This window comes from Carassius auratus, chromosome 40, assembly GCF_003368295.1.
Source record: "Carassius auratus strain Wakin chromosome 40, ASM336829v1, whole genome shotgun sequence".
Lineage (NCBI taxonomy): Eukaryota > Metazoa > Chordata > Actinopteri > Cypriniformes > Cyprinidae > Carassius > Carassius auratus.
Window position 1 is genome coordinate 14,041,484 of NC_039282.1, and position 20,058 is coordinate 14,061,541.

General features: G+C 38.4%; 1 protein-coding gene across 3 annotated transcripts in view; it reads left to right on the forward strand.

The window, feature by feature from the left end:
* The window catches only part of LOC113058656 (serine/threonine-protein kinase DCLK1-like), a 43,057-nt gene that overhangs the window by 5,783 nt on the left and 17,216 nt on the right, over positions 1–20,058 (forward strand). For all 3 annotated transcript variants that reach the window (XM_026226761.1, XM_026226762.1, XM_026226763.1), the window contains exon 3: positions 9,393–9,739. In XM_026226761.1, the coding sequence (XP_026082546.1) occupies positions 9,393–9,739 (347 nt within the window). The remainder of the gene's footprint in view (positions 1–9,392; positions 9,740–20,058) is intronic.

Sequence of the window (20,058 nt, forward strand, 5' to 3'; positions counted from 1 at the left end):
CTCTGGTGGTTGCTGTTGCACAGACAGGGAATTTGGAACTTGGAGTTGGAGTTCATTTGACAGTTTGTTAGTGACTGAGGTGATGTCCTTTAGTACCTCAGATTTTTCATCAACAGTTGGCCGTGAAAGACTTGTTCATTCTGGGTTGTTGTTGAACAGGTGCTTGTCATCTCTGATGTGGTGCACCAGGTGATCACCGGCCTTCCGTTCTGTCGCTGGTCACAGCGAGCATGACTCAACTTTGTGGTCATATGCATGTAAATTGTCTTGAAGGAACTCTCTTAGTTGTTCCATGACTTGTTCCGTGTCTTCTAATGGTAAGCGGTTATGTTCTTGTGCATACTCAGCACTGTGCATGTCTGAGTGGTGCTGAGGTGGGTTTTGTTGTCGCTTACCCACACGAGTTGCTCTTGGATGAGTCAGGTGATTACCTTTGGATCTCTGGTTAGGTTTCCAGATGTTATCCTTTTGGTTTCTTGAGAAGCGTGGCTGGTCCCATGGATTTTTCCAGCAGTTGGGCTGAAAGCGGTCGTGGATATGGGCGTCACGTTCTCTGTGCTCTTGATGGAAGACTCTGGTGTTGTGATGCCACTGGGTGTCGTCCAGTGCAAGGCTTGAGTCTTTGTTGACAGAGTTCAAGAGTGTGGATGTTTTGTTACCTTTCTTTGAGGCCAACTTCTGCTTGTTATAGGCCTTCTGTGTTAGGTCACGCAACTGTTGGATGGTCATGGAGTTCGGACAGGCCATGACACCTAGATGGTGACTGACTCCAGGGTGCAGATTCTTTAGGAAGAGGGTTTTGAAGTTCACATCCTCTTCAAGGTCAGAGTTGTTGTGTGCACCAAAGTAGGATTGTCGGAGTCGGTTGTAGTAAGCTTGTGGAGTCTCTTGACGACCTTGTTTGGTTTCCAAGGCAGTTAACAGTCCATGTTCAGACTCTGGGTCTGTAAACTCTTTAATCAGGACCTCACGAAGTCGCTGGTAGTTTGACTTGGTTTGACTGGGCTGTCGATCTAGAAAGTTTCGTACCTCGGGACTGGACGTGGCTCTAAGGAGGTATAACCAGTCTCTGTCAGTCACATGAGGTCTCACTTCAAGGTGAAATTCGATATCTCGCAGATAAGCTTGGATGTCGGGGCTCTCTGTGGAGTTTGGGTTGAACCTGCTGATGTTTTTAGACAGCTTGTTGAGGTCTTTGATGGTCATCCCGTGTGCAGCTTCAAGGCCTTGGACGGGAGGTTTTCTTTCGTTGGCAGGAAAGGGTTGTGTGGCGAAGGCAGGTGAGGTTTTGGGTTGTGGCCCTTCGCTCCTTTCGTCATATGCCAGTTCTTGGACGTGGGACTCTGCTCTGCTCAGCAGTGATGAGGCTAAGAGATGTTTCTCTTTTCTTGGCTCTAGTTTGTGCTTGTAAGCATTTTGGAGTTCTTTTCTGACCATGTAGAGCTCATCGTTGGTATCGTCTAGTTGTTGGGTCAGATTGTCCATTTCAGTTCTGTACCTTTCAAGGTGGTCTTTCAAAGCACTGATTTCAGAGTTTTTGTTTCTGATGTCTATCTTGGCTTTCTCTAGTAGCTGTTCGGCATACTGGAGTCTGTTTACCAGGTCTTTCTGAGCAGCCGTTGTATGTTGCTGGTCGAGCTGAGCTGCTGCCAGGGCTGCTTGGAGCTTCATAACTTGTTCTGTTGTATCCTGCTCCCTCTCGCTGGGTGCTTTGAGTTGATTTTGAACTTTCACTTCCAGCTTGTCTATGCGACGTTGAGCACGTGTCAGCTCCTCTTGAAGGTGGGTGATGTGCTTGTCGCTCAGTTTCAGCTGGGTTGTGAAGGCATAGCTTAGTGAGCTTGTGATCTTGACTAGCTCCTCGTGGTTGTTGTTCTGGCTTGAATCTTGTGTCAGGAATCTTCTCAGGATTAGGATTATTATTAAAAATAATAACAGTTCAAATGTCTTTGGAGTGAGGCTGTCTGTTATGCCTCTCAGCCAAATGTTCACATCTTCCCCATGGGCAATGGGGTCTGCAGTCTGCGGCATGTTGGCACGCTGGGGAGAAGAAAGACTGACACAGATCTGTGTGGAGTAAAAGCCTATGTGTGGTGGGACAACTAAGTGTTGTATCAGTGATTGTGAACCACTAGTGAAATGTGGTGATGACTGTGTTGGTCTCAGGGTGTCTAAATAGACTAAAGATGCGAAGACTTTGTCACTCTAATGAGGAAGAGGAAAAGAGAGACAGAGGTGAAAAACAAATTCAAATGACAAGCAAAATTTCTGTTTTTCAAATGAGGAAAATTATTTTTTCCAATTAAATGTTATCAAAAACATAAACAATATTATTATATTTCTTGCTTTGGACAAAAGAATACAATAATAATTCTGATATCTCTTTTCTTAGTCTGACAGGATTGACACCGTACACCTTTCAGTTGGACCGCTCACCAGGGAGTCAGCGAAGGCGACAGTTGTTCAACACGTATCTCTATTAAATTGATCTCAACGTTGGATGAGATGCTAAAACTTGGATTGCGTTTCCAAATGTAGGGAGGTTAGAAAGAACAAATGAGAGGATGATTACAATCAAATTCATAAGGATGATTCGTCGTCTTTGGCACGATTGTGTATTTACTTCACTTAGAATTGATTGATGGTTCTTACATGTCCTACAAATGTAAAAAGAGAAGAGGAAAGTAAAGGAGAGAGAGGACGGAGATGGTAAGTCTCAGTAGCGGTTATCTCAACTACAAGGAGAGCGTTGTGTTAGTTGCTGCACAACTAATCAAACAAAATAAACTTTAAGTGAAAGAGGGTTGTCTTTCTAATTTATTTGAACTCGTAGTGAGGGATAACAATGTCTCCTTTTAGGGCTCAGGTTTGTCGTTCCCAGGCTAGGATACACAAAAGAAATGGTAAGAAATAGGAAAATTAAAAAAAAATAATAAATGGGCAAAATATGCAAAAATGAAATTAAAAAGAGGAAATCAATACGTAAAACAATAGTGGTTAAGTGTATAACCAAAACAGGAAGAGGGGTAAAACGCATTCAAATAAGTAAAGGTCTGAATAGCATATATTCAGATGGGTAATAAATAAATTAGGAAGAATAAGTTTACTTTAACTTCCAAAGTTCAAGGCTTATTCATTCCTAAAATAATTAGACCCAAAAGAGAATACTAGAAATAAAAGATCATATGAAATGATCTGAAAGGGAAATTTTAAATGATTCAAAATAAATTTAATGTTTCAATTAAATTTCAATTTGACAATTAATAATTGTGAGTCAGTATTTCCCTTTCTAGTAAAATGAAAATAAGTGGTCTAGTGAGAAAAGAGAGCGATAAAAAGAAAGAGACTAACAAGTGTTAGTTAAGATGTTTAAAATGGTTAAATCACGTCAGCGTTGCCCAAACACACATTATTCTACCACTGGATGGTAATGCTAACGGCTAACCTTTGAGGCTAGTGGCTTTAGTATAGACTTCAATGTAACTGCAATGGTTTTGTTAGCTTAGCGACACCGCAGAGTTTGTGCGCTGCGCGTGCACAGTTCAGAGTTGCTCCGGAAGTACGTTAGGCTTCCGGGTCACGGTCGTCACTATGGCAACCAAAACACATTCAAGTGGATTAGCACATGAATCGTTGCGTTGTTGCAAATACAGTTAAGCATGTTACATGAAATGTCGGCTCATTTCAACACTGTACAAATAACAACACCGCCTTTCAGTTGGTTTTGCGATGTGGCACTTAAACTCTCAGTTTGTATAGAGTTAAATTTATCTTAATTCAAATAGCAGCTTCCTGCTGTAGTTAAGGGAACACAGTTATATCAATCTCAGCAATTTGAATCTCCGTGCCAGTTTTTCTGGACACAAACATAAAAGTCTTCCTTCGCTGTTGGTACACAGTTAAAATTTACTTGATCAAGCTTTTAAAACACTCCCATTCAAATTACTCTCGGACACACGCAGTGTTACGCGAGATTGCATTCACTTTGTGAACGGATACAAATGGGCAAACATTGTTCTCTAATGCTTAACGTTAACTTAGGGGAGTCGAATATCAAATTTGATTCGGCAGTGGAACACGCACTGGCAATCAAACTATATGAAATATGAATACGGGGACTTTGATAAATAGATTGAGGAACCCGCTCAAAACTATTCTTTATTCACCGATTTATATCCCTTTTGAAACACTAACAGTTTAGCTCCGTTCAGCAAACAGTGACTGAGATAGCGTTTGAGACACTGGAACACGCAGTGAAATCAAATCAGCTATAAAACAAGGCATTACACAAATGAGGAACACGCTCAATTTCTACCTTATTGTACGATCTCAGATGTTTACTTTTAAGTTCACTTACTGCTGTTAACAAAGGGGAGACGGACTCGAGTTAAAGTCTCCTCTAGCTCCTTTCATTCAAGCGGGAGGGCGCGCGCTGCTTACGTCACGCAAACACACACACATACACTCCAGTCTCGCAAGCTTCTCACCTTTCATTCCTTTAGCAAAATCAAAGATTAAATAACTTGGTTTATGCTCACAATTTAGATTAAACTGCCCGCATTCTCCACCATTATAAATGTAAGGGAAACAGGTCAATTTAGCTCAAAGGGAATCATTTAAGATTTTAAAGGGAATTTGAACAGAATCACTGTTTCACGGCTGCTCACGGAGACGCGCCTGCGGTTCAGTGAAAGAGCCGTTTAACATCAAATCTGCGCTGGATACTAATATCCAAACTATAGTGAAAACACTATCAATTAGCACAGTAACAAGATCGACAGTTTAAGACATTAACTTGTAAGCACAAAACACAAGATACTTCTCTTTTCAATATGAATAAGGCTTTATTAGATAAATCTAAGACATATAAACTAATCTAACACATAAACGCACGCACACACACATTCACACAAGTTGCAGGAAGGTCGAAAGTTAGGGAAAGATGAGTTTAAGAGAATGGAAATATGGAATCCCAAGTTAACAGCAATACGTTAAATTGCATAAACATGAACAACCATCAATCACGTAATTAGCGCTCGCATTGAGTTCCTCAATGAGGTTAAAATTAAATTAGATACACCAGTAAAGGTCACAGTCTGGAGGTAAAGTTACTTGCATCTCCTGTGAAGAAGGAGCCTCGGTGAAAGGGCTATCCCGAGGTCGTTGATTGGCTGGAAGTTCAGTCTCTGAAGTGACGTCTTGGGAAGCCCGTGGTTGTTGGGCGTTGGCTGAAAGTGCAGAGTCGTGTTCGCTGGTTGAAGTTGAATGGACGTTACAAAACTTAACTCAGAACACGAAACTCTCAAACGGAAAAGAAAAGAAATAAAGTTTGACGAGACTAGGTTGTGTTCCTTCTCATAGTAGCAGCAGGCAGGCACGCTGGAACCGCGCTCAAAGAACAATGATGACTACCGCATGGCTAGATGCTACAAGCTAAAGCTAGGTAGCAAAGCTACAAGCTAAAAGCTAAGAGCAGGCATGACTGATAGCACGAGCAATGCTAGAACTAAAAGCCGACATGGCTAATAGCAGCAGCTAGACTAGAACTAAAAAGCAGACTAAAAGCAAAATTTCATGGGATCCAAAGTATTTAAAACTTCCTTGTTGGCCACCCCTCAAATGTTGCCTTGACCAATCAGATATGTTCTTGGGGTGGGTATCATAAATCATTTGTTTATCTTACCAAGCATGTGGTTCTTGCCTCACAGGGTCTAATTTTGGACATGATTCCTATAACATGATTATGATATATTTTACAAATAAATGATTGTCAGGACAATATCAAGCAAGAAAATGCGATTATTTCAATACTAGACATGACTAGGTATCCTATAGTTATCAAAAGACATACACAATAAGTGATTATACATGATAGTCAAATGTGTGGGTTACACGTAAATGAATATGGAGTTAAGCAATGGAATGATTCATTCATAAGTCTTTTTTGAGTTCATTCTGGTCCATATATAATGTATAAAAAGCAGTTTCTTTGCCATTCTCTGGCAAAGGGACTTTTCTGTGAAGACAAAGGTTTAAAGCCCTTCCCCCTTAGGAATTTCAGTCTGGTTTCACTGGCTGGGGGGGGAAGTCAATGCAAGTATTTAACTTGATCTCCTGGGTTTACATGTGATGTCCAGCGTTGCATTCCAATCACGACCAATAAATTTGACAATCTCTTCTTCGAATTAAAATTGTCAATAATTGTTCTATTGGTGTTAATGTTGAAAGCTGTTGTGTGAACAAGTTGGTTGGTTGGTTATCTTGCCTGGTTCTTGTGGCACTAGAACTGATTTATGACTTCCTGAGGAATTCAGCTCATGTTTCAATGCACACAGCTCTGATGGACTCTTTGATTTGTCTGATTTGACTCATTTCTGCTACATCTGTATTGTGTACACCAATCAGAGATCTACAATGTGGAAAGTCATCACATTAGTTATGTTCCATATCTGGGGTCTCTGACACCCCAAACATATGGAGCCAGAAGAGTCTCAATAAAGATAAATGCACACACTACAGTCACATATGCACACACAGGATTCATAGATGCACACACATGATTCATAAATACACACACAGGATACACAAATGCACACAAAATTCACAAATGCACACACAAAATTTAAAAAGCACAGAAGATTCACAAATGCATACAAAATTCAGAAATGCACACAAAAATCAGAAATACACACACAATTCAGAAATGCAAACAACCTTTACAAATGCACTCAAGATTCACAAATGCACAGAACAAGATTCAGAAATGTATTTCTGATGCACACAGACATATATCTTGATTCACAAACTGCTTGCGGTCTGTGAACTTCACTGCATTTGTGTGTGAATTTTGAGACTCCCCTGACTTGGCTCGACACACAAATGCTTTTTTTTTAAAACAGGGAATGATCAGCAACCAATCAGATATCTGCCTTCTTTTAGCCAATCACAAGAATGCACCCCACGTGGGGGGATTGTTTACTTATAAGCCAATCACATGAACGTGTTCACACAGCAATTGTATTAAATTGTATAAAAATACAGATGTTTAGATTACAATTCAGGTTTATTTTTATTATTTTTTACAAAATATAAATAAAAAAATGTCTCAATACATATAGCCCAGTGACTGCAGAAAAAAAAGTTAACCATGGATTCATAAATTTGCAATAGGCAATTATTTCATTTTATTGAAATATTTTAATGAGAGTAAAAAAAAAAAAAAATGTTTAAACCTTTTTGAATATTTAAATATATCTAAATATTCTTTTGGATGAAATATAGAAGTCACTTTAATTATAATATTCAGTCCCTACATGAAGAGAGAGTCAGTGGTCCGCTGCGAGAGGAAAGTGGCTCTCTGGCTGCGAAAAGTGGGTCTGCGGCTGTCGTTCGCTTAGGAAAGTGAGTTGATCGCTGCGTGAGGAAAGTGAATCGTTCGCTCAACTTCGCTGCTTGAGGAATCGTTCGCTGAGGAAAGTGAGTCGCTCGCTGGGTGAGGAAAGTGAGTCGTTCGCTGCGTGACTCCTGAGGAAAGTGAATCGTTCGCTGAGGAAAGTGAGTCGCTCGCTGGGTGAGGAAAGTGAGTCGTTCGCTGCGTGACTCCTGAGGAAAGTGAATCGTTCGCTGAGGAAAGTGAGTCGCTCGCTGGGTGAGGAAAGTGAGTCGTTCGCTGCGTGACTCCTGAGGAAAGTGAATCGTTCGCTGAGGAAAGTGAGTCGCTCGCTGGGTGAGGAAAGTGAGTCGTTCGCTGCGTGACTCCTGAGGAAAGTGAATCGTTCGCTGAGGAAAGTGAGTCGCTCGCTGGGTGAGGAAAGTGAGTCGTTCGCTGCGTGACTCGTGAGGAAAGTGAGTCGCTCGCTGGGTGAGGAAAGTGAGTCGTTCGCTGCATGACTCGTGAGGAAAGTGAGTCGCTCGCTGGCTGAGGAAAGTGAGTCGCTCGCTGGCTGAGGAAAGTGAGTCGTTCGCTGCGTGACTCGTGAGGAAAGTGAGTCGTTCGCTGCGCAAAGTGGGTCGCTGGCTGCGCAAAGTGAGTCGCCGGCTGTGTGAGGTAAGTGAGTCGTTCGCTGAGGAAAGTGAGTCGTTTGCTGCGTGAGGAAAGTGAGTCGTTCGCTGATTGGCTTATAAGTAAACAATCCCCCACGTGGGGTGCATTCTTGTGATTGGCTAAAACAAGGGAGATATCTGATTGGTTGCAGATCATTCCCTGTTTAAAAAAAGGCATTTGTGTGTCGAGCCAAGTCAAGGGAGTCTCAAAATTCACACACAAATGCAGTGAAGTTCACAGACCGCAAGCAGTTTGTAAATCAAGATATATGTGTGTGTGCATCAGAAATACATTTCTGAATCTTGTCCTGTGCATTTGTGAATCTTGAGTGCATTTGTAAATGTTGTTTGCATTTCTGAATTGTGTGTGTATTTCTGAATTTTGTGTGCATTTCTGAATTTTGTATGCATTTGTGAATCTTCTGTGCTTTTTAAATTTTGTGTGTGCATTTGTGAATTTTGTGTGCATTTGTGTATCCTGTGTGTGTATTTATGAATTATGTGTGTGCATGTATGGATCCTGTGTGTGCATATGTGAATGTAGTGTGTGCATTTATCTTTATTGAGATTCTTCTGGCTCCATACAAACAGAGCATGCGGTTTGTAGTACTGAACAAGAATCAAGCTTTTATTGTCTGTGAGCGGATATCAGAGAGCCCTATGATTTAAACCAATAGTCATTTTAAAATGCTCATTATTATTTAACAGCTTCTGCATCTCTATACCACTCCCTTCCTCTCAGTGTTGACCAATAAATCAAACCCGAGAACTGAAAGTTTGTCCTTGAATTATGTGTTAAATGACTCTGATTTGATTTTGAAATAGTAGCAGTGGCCATCACAGTGGTGCATTTTTATATAGGACACCTGTTCATTCATTAATTCTCAGTGCTACAGGGGTAGGAAATGAGTGAGGTGGAGGTGACTTCGGTCTCTGCCGTGCACTTAACCTTGACTGTGTGACCTCTCTGTCATTATGGACTATTATAAGGAGGTTTTATGTCCATTGACTGTATTAAACTCACATGTGGGCAAATTTATGGATTTTCTTCTGTGTCCTCATGACGCATAACATGGAAAGCTATTTTTAGAGTGAAAGATGTCATCTGAAGTTGCAGGAAATGCTCATTAACGACAAAATATATTGATATAGTTTAGCCAAAAAAAAAAAAAAAAATTCAGTTAAATTATACCACTCATTCTATTCCAAACACGTATGACTGTTGGTTTTTTTTTTTTTTGTAATTTCTTTTCAGTGAAATTTTAGAATCAGTTCACAAATGGACTGAATGATCGGTTCTCAGTGATACTCACTGGTTATTTCACTTATTATTTAATTTTGTATCACAGGTGAGAGTTACGTATGCGGATCAATTGAGCCTTACAAGAATCTGGAATACACAAAGAATGTCAACCCCAACTGGTCAGTCAACGTCAAGACCGCTGCATCTGCACGAGCGCCCACCTCTCTGGCCAGCGCCAAGGCTGTTTCAATAGAAACCAAGGATAACAAGGATTTCATCCGACCCAAACTGGTGACCATAATCCGCAGCGGGGTAAAGCCTCGGAAAGCCGTGCGTATACTTCTCAACAAGAAGACGGCCCATTCGTTTGAGCAGGTTCTCACGGATATCACAGATGCCATCAAACTGGACTCTGGAGTGGTCAAGAAGCTTTATACGGTGGATGGTAAACTGGTAGGTGCAGTGGACATTTCATTTCAAGTAGATAATTGCACTTTTGTATTTATGGATGCAGAATATGATATGATCGTTTGGTTGAAAGAACTATTTGGATAGATCAGTGGACTCAGGAGATGCTTGTGGTGCACAAATTACACACTTCAGCTGTAAATAAAGCAAAGCTAGTCTCCTGACATTTACCTTAGTTAGTCAAACAAGATGTTTGTTGAGCTTCCTGCCCTGGTTTCTCTAAAGGTGAGGTTGCTCGTGCATCATCATCTCAAAGAGGTCAGTCAGTTCCTCACTCTCTCCTTCTCTCTCAGTCTGCTTTTTTGCTCAGTTATTTGGTGAAACCATATTTAGAGTTGCTAGAGCTGTACTTGTTAGTGTTAATGAGCCAAAAATGAGTACTGTAAATTAAATGCTGAGACTACTTTCAGACTTTACTTTTAAACAAACAAAGTAAATGAGGCGCTCTCGGCTTCAGAATGCAATGACAAAACATTTATTTAATGCTGCGATCCAATTCTATTTATGAAAGAGAATTTTTATTGGTATGCATGCATTAAGAATGCTTTTGGTTGTTATTGTAGTTCAGTTTTATTTAGTATAATTTATATTCTATTATAGGATTACAATTTAGGATGAGCTATATATGTATATATTTATATAGTATTTTTCTTATTTTGTAATATTTCTGTTTAGCTTTAATTGTATTCAGAGATCAGACAGAGGGAGGCAGCCGTATGGCTGGGGACTGGGTGATGGTGACCTTTCTGTGTCTCCGCAGGAGCAGACTGATGAAATGACAAGCTGTCACCGGAGGGCGTTAAACTCATTGGCTTTCAGTGGTGTTATATTTTCCTCTGTTTACACCCACCGCAGCAGTCACAATTTAAGGTTGAACTTCGTGCAAACAGATATTTCTAGGTTGGAATATCCCCGAATTTCTCACATCCCAAGTATGTAGGGCCTCTCCCCTCTTCCCTCTCCTTGATTTCCCTCTTTTTGGTTTCCATGGCAGTCTGGTTGCTGGGGGTGGTTGCTTAGGAACAGCCTCTACAGCAGGAGGGGTGCAGTAGTGGTGATGTTACAGGCCGGGGTTGGGATGATGGATGCTCAGGATTGCGATCAAACAGGCCTCTCACACGAGGCTGCATTATGCATGGCTGTTTATTTTCTCCTAGAGAAACATTTACTGCATCCCTCAAAGCATTGCTGGAGCGGGTGATGATGTGCCAAGGGAATTGATTTCTGGATTTGATGCATTGTGATCCTACATTTTCCAAAAAATGCTTTAATAGGTTTGATATACAGTTTATATGAATACAGTCACTGCTCAGCATTTTTACACAGACAGAATTTATGTTGATAAAAAGCTTGTTAGTAGTGCTGTCAATTGATTAAAAATGTAATTGAATTTATTACATTATATGCTGATTAATTCAGAAAACTAATCCCAATTAATCCCATTATTCAATATTTGCTTAGAAAAGCTTACAAATAAAGATGACTGTTGTGGCAGATGTATAAATTGTTGAATAGACCAAATCAACAGGTTTGTTTTATTTCTACATCATTCATTAAATCCTATTTGAATGTTTAGAGGGAAGTGCAATGCGTTTGATTTATAGTGAATCAGCACTTTGAAAAGTGCCCTCAGATATTTCTTGGAGCGGAAATTCAGAAGATTTGGCCATCTAGGAATGGTTACCGTGAAATATCTTAGTAGATATTTAAAATAAATAAATAATTAATTTAGATTTAAATTATAAATGGAATAAATCTTGGCCTTTGCCTTTGCTTTCTGGCCTTATCTAACCTTCTTTTGAGAGGAAGTTCTCTCTGATGCTAGCTTTGAAATGTATTAGGATGTTATTGTTCAATTGATCTGTTGTAAAACATTTTTCAGGATTGAACACTTGCTGATGAGTAACAGCACTCCATGCATTTGGGTTAAGTGCTCCAGATGGAGGATCCTGACAAAATATTTAATTCGTCAGACTGACAGAATCTATGTTGCTATAAAAACTAAGAACACTAAGAACCATCCATTACATGGATTTTTGGAATACTCTATTCTGATTGGTCATTTACACCATTCATCAGTTTGATATTTCCTCACTCACGTTTATCCATAGCAATGCTAATTGAAACTGGCTTTCCTTATATTACATTACATTACATAAGATTATATTATATCATATTACAAAATATTAAATTAGTAATGTCTAAGTATTTATTTGCTTGGCAAGTAGATGTAATAAGCATGATAATGGTTAGCTAGACGTCGTTAATCACAGCTGGTTATCGGGGTCCTAATCATACACCCTGCCAGGGTTTTATTTTGCGTTGATGACCGACTGACTGTACATTATCCCTTACATGGCAGACTTACTTTACCACTAATCTGACGACAATAACGAAACAAACGTTTCTTTCATGTTTGCACAGTGGAGTGATCCCTATAATCCTGCATTCTTTGAAGCCTTTTGTTGTGCTGTCCACTGGCTTCTTCATGTAAGCTTATTCTTATCATGTGAGACAGCCAGAGGATAGACAGACAGACAGGCAGGCATTTCCCCTTTAATTCCTGTGGATTGCATGGGTCTCCTGTAGTCTGTGCCATTAATATTAGCTGAAAGGCTAAGAGAGCTCTTTCATTCACATATTAGCGTACACAGAGCAGATTTCCATAGGTTGTCATGATCATAAGGGCTGAACAGTGGCGAGGTTTCTGCTTGTGTCAGTTTCAGCGTAAGCATCCTTTTGACTCTGTCTGGGTTGAATGGATGTCCCAATGGGTGTTGTTCTTGTGAAGAGTGCTATAAGGCTACATCATTGCCGTCGGCCAAGGTGTGGCATTTCACAACTCGGCAGACGACCCTATGAAATACATGTCATTTTTTTTTTTTTAATTCCATTTCATTTTCCCCAAAACCTGTTTTTTTTTTTATTTTTTTTAAATTCAGTTTTTTTTATTTTATTTCTGGATTATGTTGTAATTTTTCTATTGTAATGGTAACATTTTATTTTAGTAATCAAAAAGCATGTCTAATTAATTGAAATCATGAACCTATATACAATTTAACAACAGTTTATTGATATTTGGTCCTTATAAAATCTGTCAAATTTTTCCAAAATTCTGTCCTTTCCATGTAAATTTTTCTGGAATCCATTATACTGGTACAAAAATAATTGTAAAAGCATGTATTTCCAGTCGATTAATTAATATTTTTTATAGTAATAAAACCCTATGATATGTTTTAAGAAGTTGTGTGTATTTTTTTTATATTTTATTATCAATCAGTTTAAGTCATCTTTTAAATATTATCAAATGAACTCCTTTTATTTTTTGGCAAACAAAGTGCTGCACAACTGTTGAAATTAAAATATTCAAAATTTACCAAATTTCATACGTTTTCCATATTTATGACCGTATTCCGATTCTGCATCTTTGAAATCATAGGACCCTAAATTAGCTAATTTGTTTGACTTCAAGACTTTTATGCTTGGTTTTGGGTTTTTTGGTTTGCACGCTAGGTGTTTTTGAATCAGACGTTTCATTTGCTTCTAAAATTACCTCATAATGCATTTTCCAAGATCCAAAACCTCCAAAATCCAAGAACTGGCATCTGTATCAATAATCAAATATGAAAATAGTTATGCCATCTACTAATGGTTAACCGCTGAACCTAACCAGCCTAACCTGATCAGGTCTGTAAGCCTTGTGAATGTTCAGTCTGTCCTGACAGTACTGGGGGTCCAGTGTGACACTGCAACAAGCTGACTTGCATTTAGTCATTACTCATTATCTGCCACTGCTGGACTTATGTAATGCACCTCAATAGGCAATCCAGTTTCCTCCTGAAAGGTCACCTCTTGACATTACTGTGAAACATGAGTGACAAGAGTCCTTTCAGACCAAACAATGCTGCCATTTCAAAAAGCAAGAAAAAAATATGGCTGACATAAAATAAAATGCATTGGTCGTCATCAAGAATAGGTTTTGTTATTACTGTACTATATTTTGTTCTTGTTTACAGGGTTTCCACAACTTTTGATCAATGCATTTCCTTGGCTTTTCATTAGAGATGCACCAATTGCAATTTTCTTGGCCGATTCCCGATTTTTTTTTACGAAGGGTGAAATCACACTGCACTGGCTCCTAAGGCTACCACGCATGCATCGTGGTACTCTCGTGAACGTGCATCAAAGACTGACATATAAGAGAAGAAATTGTTGAATAATGTCATTTTTTTTTCTTTCTGCACAGAAATTATTCTTGTGTTTTCATAAAATTACTGTTGAACCACCAATATAACATGGACTATTTTAATCATGTCCTTACTCCTTACTACCTTTCTCAGCCTTGAAAGTGTTAGTTTCATTGTTGTCTATGCAGTAGGGGTGTAACGATACGCGTATTCCTATCGAACGGTTCGTTGGACTAATTAATTATATTTTTTAAAAAAGAAGAAAGTGAAATACAATGATATGCGTTCAACAAGGTAGCCCAATAACCCAAACGACGTAACAGGCAACGCCCCTGACACCCCCGAAGAAGAAAAAAACACCAACTTATATGTTTATGTTAGGCTACTCAGTCAGGCGCTGAGTGAGCGAGCAGTTCATGTAACGTACGCGGTGGCCAATGCGTTTAACAGACCAGAAATAGAAGATCCTCCAATAACCAACAGGTCTGGTGTTTGGGTGCACTTTGGATTCCCTGTAAGCTATAATGGTGATGGCAAGAGAGTGGTGGATAAAAAACAACGGTACGTTGCATCTACACCAGCGGGAATAAAAAAAAATAAATAAATAAAAAAAACACCAGCGGGAACACTTAAAACATGTCAACTCATTTACGCCGACATCACCTTAGTGTGTCAGTATCTGGGAAAAGACGAAAAAAAGGAGAAACATACACGCAACAAACTATCCCCGCAGCATTTAGACAGACATTTCCAATGGATTCAAACAGGGCAAAAGACATCACCGCAGCGATTGGTTGGCTTAATTTACGTTATAGCCGCGGATATGAGACCTTACTAATTACCATTCATTCTATCATCACCATTATAGCTTACAGGGAATCCAAAGTGCACCCAAACACCAGACCTGTTGGTTATTGGAGGATCTTCTATTTCTGGTCTGTTAAATGCATTAGACATTTTGCAACGAGCCTTCAGCACGTGCTGAGTGAGCGAGCGCCTTAGACCGCCTAAAAACGCGTGGAAAACGCTAGGCGCGTCTTTCTCCTCCTTTCCAAAGCTTTTGGGCAATTGCGCCCCTGAGTCGTCTGCCTTTGCTAAGCAACCATGACGTGCTGTCTCCATGAAGACGCTGAAATTTCAGCAAAGGATAAATGGATTTGCAGCTCTAAAAATCGCTTGCAGTAGGCTAGCTCTGCTACTAAATTTATTTCAAAATTGCAATACATATACAACTATGATCAGCTGTTCGTTCATCTTGGCTGAGCTTTCAACATTGTTACGGGAAAGGATGAAGCTGATTGGTTAGTTCTTGTCACATGACCCGTGGTGCGCTTGCAGCATTCTGAAAAGTTGAGATGCTTTTAATTTTTGCTGTATCTAAAACGTACCGAACCGAACCGTGACATCAGTGTATTGTATCGAACCGAACCGTGAATTTTGTGAACCGTTACACCCCTACTATGCAGGGTCAGAAAACTCTCTGATTTCTTTACAAATATCTTAGTTTGTGTTCCAAAGATGAACAAAGGTCTCACAGGTTTGGAACGACATGAGGGTAAGCAATTATTGATAGAATTTTCATTTTGGGTGAACTATCCCTTTAAAGAAAAAGAAGCACTCTGTAGTCTATAACAGTGGCTCCCAGATGGGAATCAGTGATCTATAAGTCAGGGCTATTATCATTAACTAAAACACTGAAAATAAACAATAACTGAAATATACAATATACAAATATATATATATATATATATATATATATATATATATATATATATATATATATATATATATATATATATATATATAAATAACTTAATTTATTTCAGCTAATTGCCAAGGCAACATTTCTCATTTTTGTTTCAAGCTGATGTGCTAAAATAAACTAAATAAGCTAAAATTAATAAAATAAATAAATAAATGAATTGATAAATAATATTACATAGACAAATTTAAAAATAATAATACAAAAAAATACAACAAAATTACTAAAACTAACTCAAATTAGAGTGAAAGCAGAAAAAAATATCAACAAATACTATAATAGTTTATCAATGATACTAAAATAACATGCTGTAAGGAAGTACCACAAGTGCCACCTGCAGGATTGTGAACTCTTGAGTGATTTCATGCTATCACTATCATACAGTGCAAAGTTAACTCTACTGGTACATCTCCAACTCATAAACATCTCAATAATAAATGATAACTCTCCAGGATGCTTTTACCCAACACAGGAAGTATTTTGATGGTGTAGATATTATAGATTAGGCACCATTTGCTTATGGTCTTTTGTGAACATTGTGCCCCACTTAAATATAGTCACTTATTGATATTTAATAGTAAAAATCCTCAATGGAATAAATCATTTCAGATTTTAATTTTATATTAAGTACTTATTAAGAATAACGTATACGGTCACTTTATTTCAGTTCTCACTATTAACAAACCATTAACTATGACATTTGCATCACTAAACCCCCAATTTGTTGCTTATTAGCTTAGCCTGCACCCCGACGCACTCGTCCTCAAAGCCACTCAACTCGCACGTGTCAGTGTTTATGAATAGATTAAATGAAACGGGACAAATTTAATCTTGACAATCTATGTATCATTATAAAGATCTAAGCCTCAAGCATCGACGACAGATCGATGTTTTTCAATGGAAAGCTTATAAAGACTGTATTTGCTACATTTGTGTAAGCAGTACACATAAAAACATGGACATTAGAAACGCTGTACATACCTGATCCGTCGTAATAACGAGTCATAAACACATCCACAGTTGTAAATCCAGGTTTAGTTAGGAGGGTAAGGGTCCACTGAACGACATCTCACGTTTAGTCCAACGAAGCAATAACGTTGTAATATGGATTATAATTCCTTTGTTTACATTTCATTTATTCAGCGACAGAACTGTTTGTGTCCGTTATGGAATAACTCACGGTCAGAAACTGCGTCTTGGTAGTAAAAACACGGCATGGTTTTGCAGCGTACAGTGTCACAAATAGAATGAGACGATCCACCTAAAAAAAGAATGAATGAAAAATAGGCGGAAGATAGTTTATTTGAATTTGGCGCTCCCTCCTGGGAGCTGGTGACGCGCTCTGACGCACCTGTCAGCTGATGGAGGCGGAACTTACAGCGATCGCATTTCCTTTGTTTGTTTTATTTTTTTAACAGTTTTTATATGTGTGAAAGTGTGTATTATGTTGAATGTGAATGTATGTGCGTGATTACCATCTGTTTGAGTGCAAATCAGCCCAAATCATCTCGCTATTACTGTATGATCACGGCTATCAAAGTGAACGCGTCTATATGAATAGAGAGAGTGGATTATTTATTTTATGGCACATTTGTGTTATTACCATCTGTATAAGTGGCCATCAGCACTTCAGTACTTATTTGCATCGTAATTCATTGTAAAAGATGCATTTCTAGCAATCTCAGGATGTTCTGTAATTGGCAAAGTTAAAACTTTTTTTTCTTATTCTTATTTTTCTTACTCAAATTATTCTTATTGTATTTTTCTAGTGCTCAAATAAATCACTTATTTGATGTCTAAGTTTCTGTCTAGTGTTTTGTAATTGAAAAAAAATCTATGCAGTGGTATGTTTACTGACTAAATAGTTTGTAGAAGCCTTCAATTCTATTGGGAAATGTATTTTCTTATATTTGGGGCGTGGGGGGTGTAGACATAGTCTCATAAAAATATTTGCAGGAGTCTAATTTTTTCATGATATTTTATTCAGATTTGAAATAGATACTCATGAGACATGTGGCTTTCAACCCATTACTTTTCTAGATTGCTCCAGGACTCATTTCATGTATTTTTATATCAAATAAAAAAATATTTAAGAGTGGTAAAAAAAAGAAAAGAAATTCAAGGCACTTCAGTGTCTATAACTGTTAATATTTTTGAGCATTATCAAATCTGGTTGTTAAAAAGTGAAGCACAAAGGGTCTTCTTTCTAAAGACATCACAATTATGTTTGTAACACACTGAAGTAGAAAACTATTAAAAACTTTCATCTGTGAGTCCCATAATGAGGGGTCAGGTTAACAGGTTTAAGGTAGTGTTAATGTAGAATTTAGTTATGCAGAATATGTGCTTTATAAGTATTAAATATGTTAATTATAAGCATTCTAATAAGCAACTAGTTAATAGTGAGAATTAGTCCCTATAATAAAGTGCTACCATGCCTACTATTCATGAATAGTTTTACCAGTCTGTGTCTTAAAGATTCGCCACCACAGTCTTGCCCATGTGTTTCTAACCTGTGTTTAAGAAGTCCTGAATGGCATCAGTGAGCACAAGCTGGCTGCGTTTGCCTGATGAAAGCTTCTGGGTGTTAACAGCAGGGGTCTGTCCAGATCAATGATCTGTGAGTTATTGCTGGGACATGTGGCGGTGTCACTGAGTCCATGCTGAAAGGAAATCAATGCTCTCCCAGCACCATCTTACAGTGTTTGGCTTGCCTTTCCTGCTCTACTGAATATGTAGATCTGGTTCAGTTCTATGGCAGGGAAATTTTCCATATTGTAGTGACTCATTTTAGGAAATCAGAATGTTATTTTGCTTTGTGGCAGATGATAATGCACAGATGTCTGCTGTAGAAGAATCTGGCTTTGTTTGAATTGTAATTCTTCAGTCTCTATTCAGTCGAAGCGGGAGTCCGCTTTGAGTGAATAGACACTGAAGAATTACAGTTCAAACAAAGCCAGATTCTTCTACAGCCGACTCACTATGGAAAGTTGAATGGAAAATAACTATGTGAATATTATTCAGAATTCTCTCTTTGTGTTCCAAAGAACAAGATAACAGCATATGGGTCTGGAATTACATGAGTGTGAGTAAATAATAACTGCAGTATTATTTCGGGTGGGTTTGTTTAAGGTTGTGCTGCTAGCATCCTTCAATACAGCAGTGATGTTAATTTAAAACTGTATTCTATAAAAATAACCAGATTAATTAGCAAATAATTTCAACCCAAAAAAAAGAAAAGAAATTAAGTTACCTTATGATAACATAATACTGGTAGATTAAATTTTATCCGATGTTCCTCTCAGCATTTAGTTACTACACTTTGTCAACCTGGCCTAGATTTCCCTTACGCTTCCAGCGACAGACCCCGCACAACCTCAGAACCCAGACAGACTATTTCTAGCAAATATGCTAATGTATTTCCTGAGAAAAATCCTTCCTGGTGAAATGGGAGACAACCCCCACACAGGTGATCTAAAACTGTGATAGCCTATGTCTCAGTGTAATGAAAATTTGGGACTGCACAGAGCGAAAGACTATAAATTATCCAATACATCAAGGTCTACTTTGTACTATCAGTACCATTACTTATGTTTTGAGATGTCTCTCTCTCTCTCTCTCTCACACACACACATGCACACACACACACAGACAGACACACACACACACACACACACACACACACACACACACGCAGTGTGCCCCTGCAGATCCTTCTCATGTTGTTGACTGCAAAGAATGAAATATATATATATTTTAAAAATAATGTAAAAGTAATCAAACAACGGTGAGATTATATTACCTAAAACTGTACTGTAATGGATTTCTTTACTAACTACAATTTTTGTAAAATTTTATTTATGGGTACATTATTATAGATTATTATGAATGAGTTTGTGGTTTTTAAGCAACTGAAAAGCTTCCCCTCACACGCCTTTAACAGAATCCTTGAGAATCTAGTGAATTATTCATGTGCATCAGTTCATAACACCCATATTTATTCAGGAGACAAATAGCCTTATGAAATATGAAAAATGAGAAGGCAGTTGATGTGGATATTGTGACCTGTGCATGAATGTTTGCAGGAAGGGTTTTTCAAATTACACACTACACGTCTGCTTCATGATTTGGTGAAAAGAAAGCTTCATTTAGTCAAAGATCATTCCCCAAACTCTTAAAGGCTTTGCGTACTTGTGCATTATGGATCTGTAGATAAGTGTCAGTAATGGCTTCACAGATGAACCACATCATAGTAATGCATTGAGAGGAAAAGCCAGTAAAGAGCTTCCTGTCGAACAGGACATAAACCTGCAGGAGGTGCTCATTAACTTCAGCATGTAGCTGTTAATCACAAT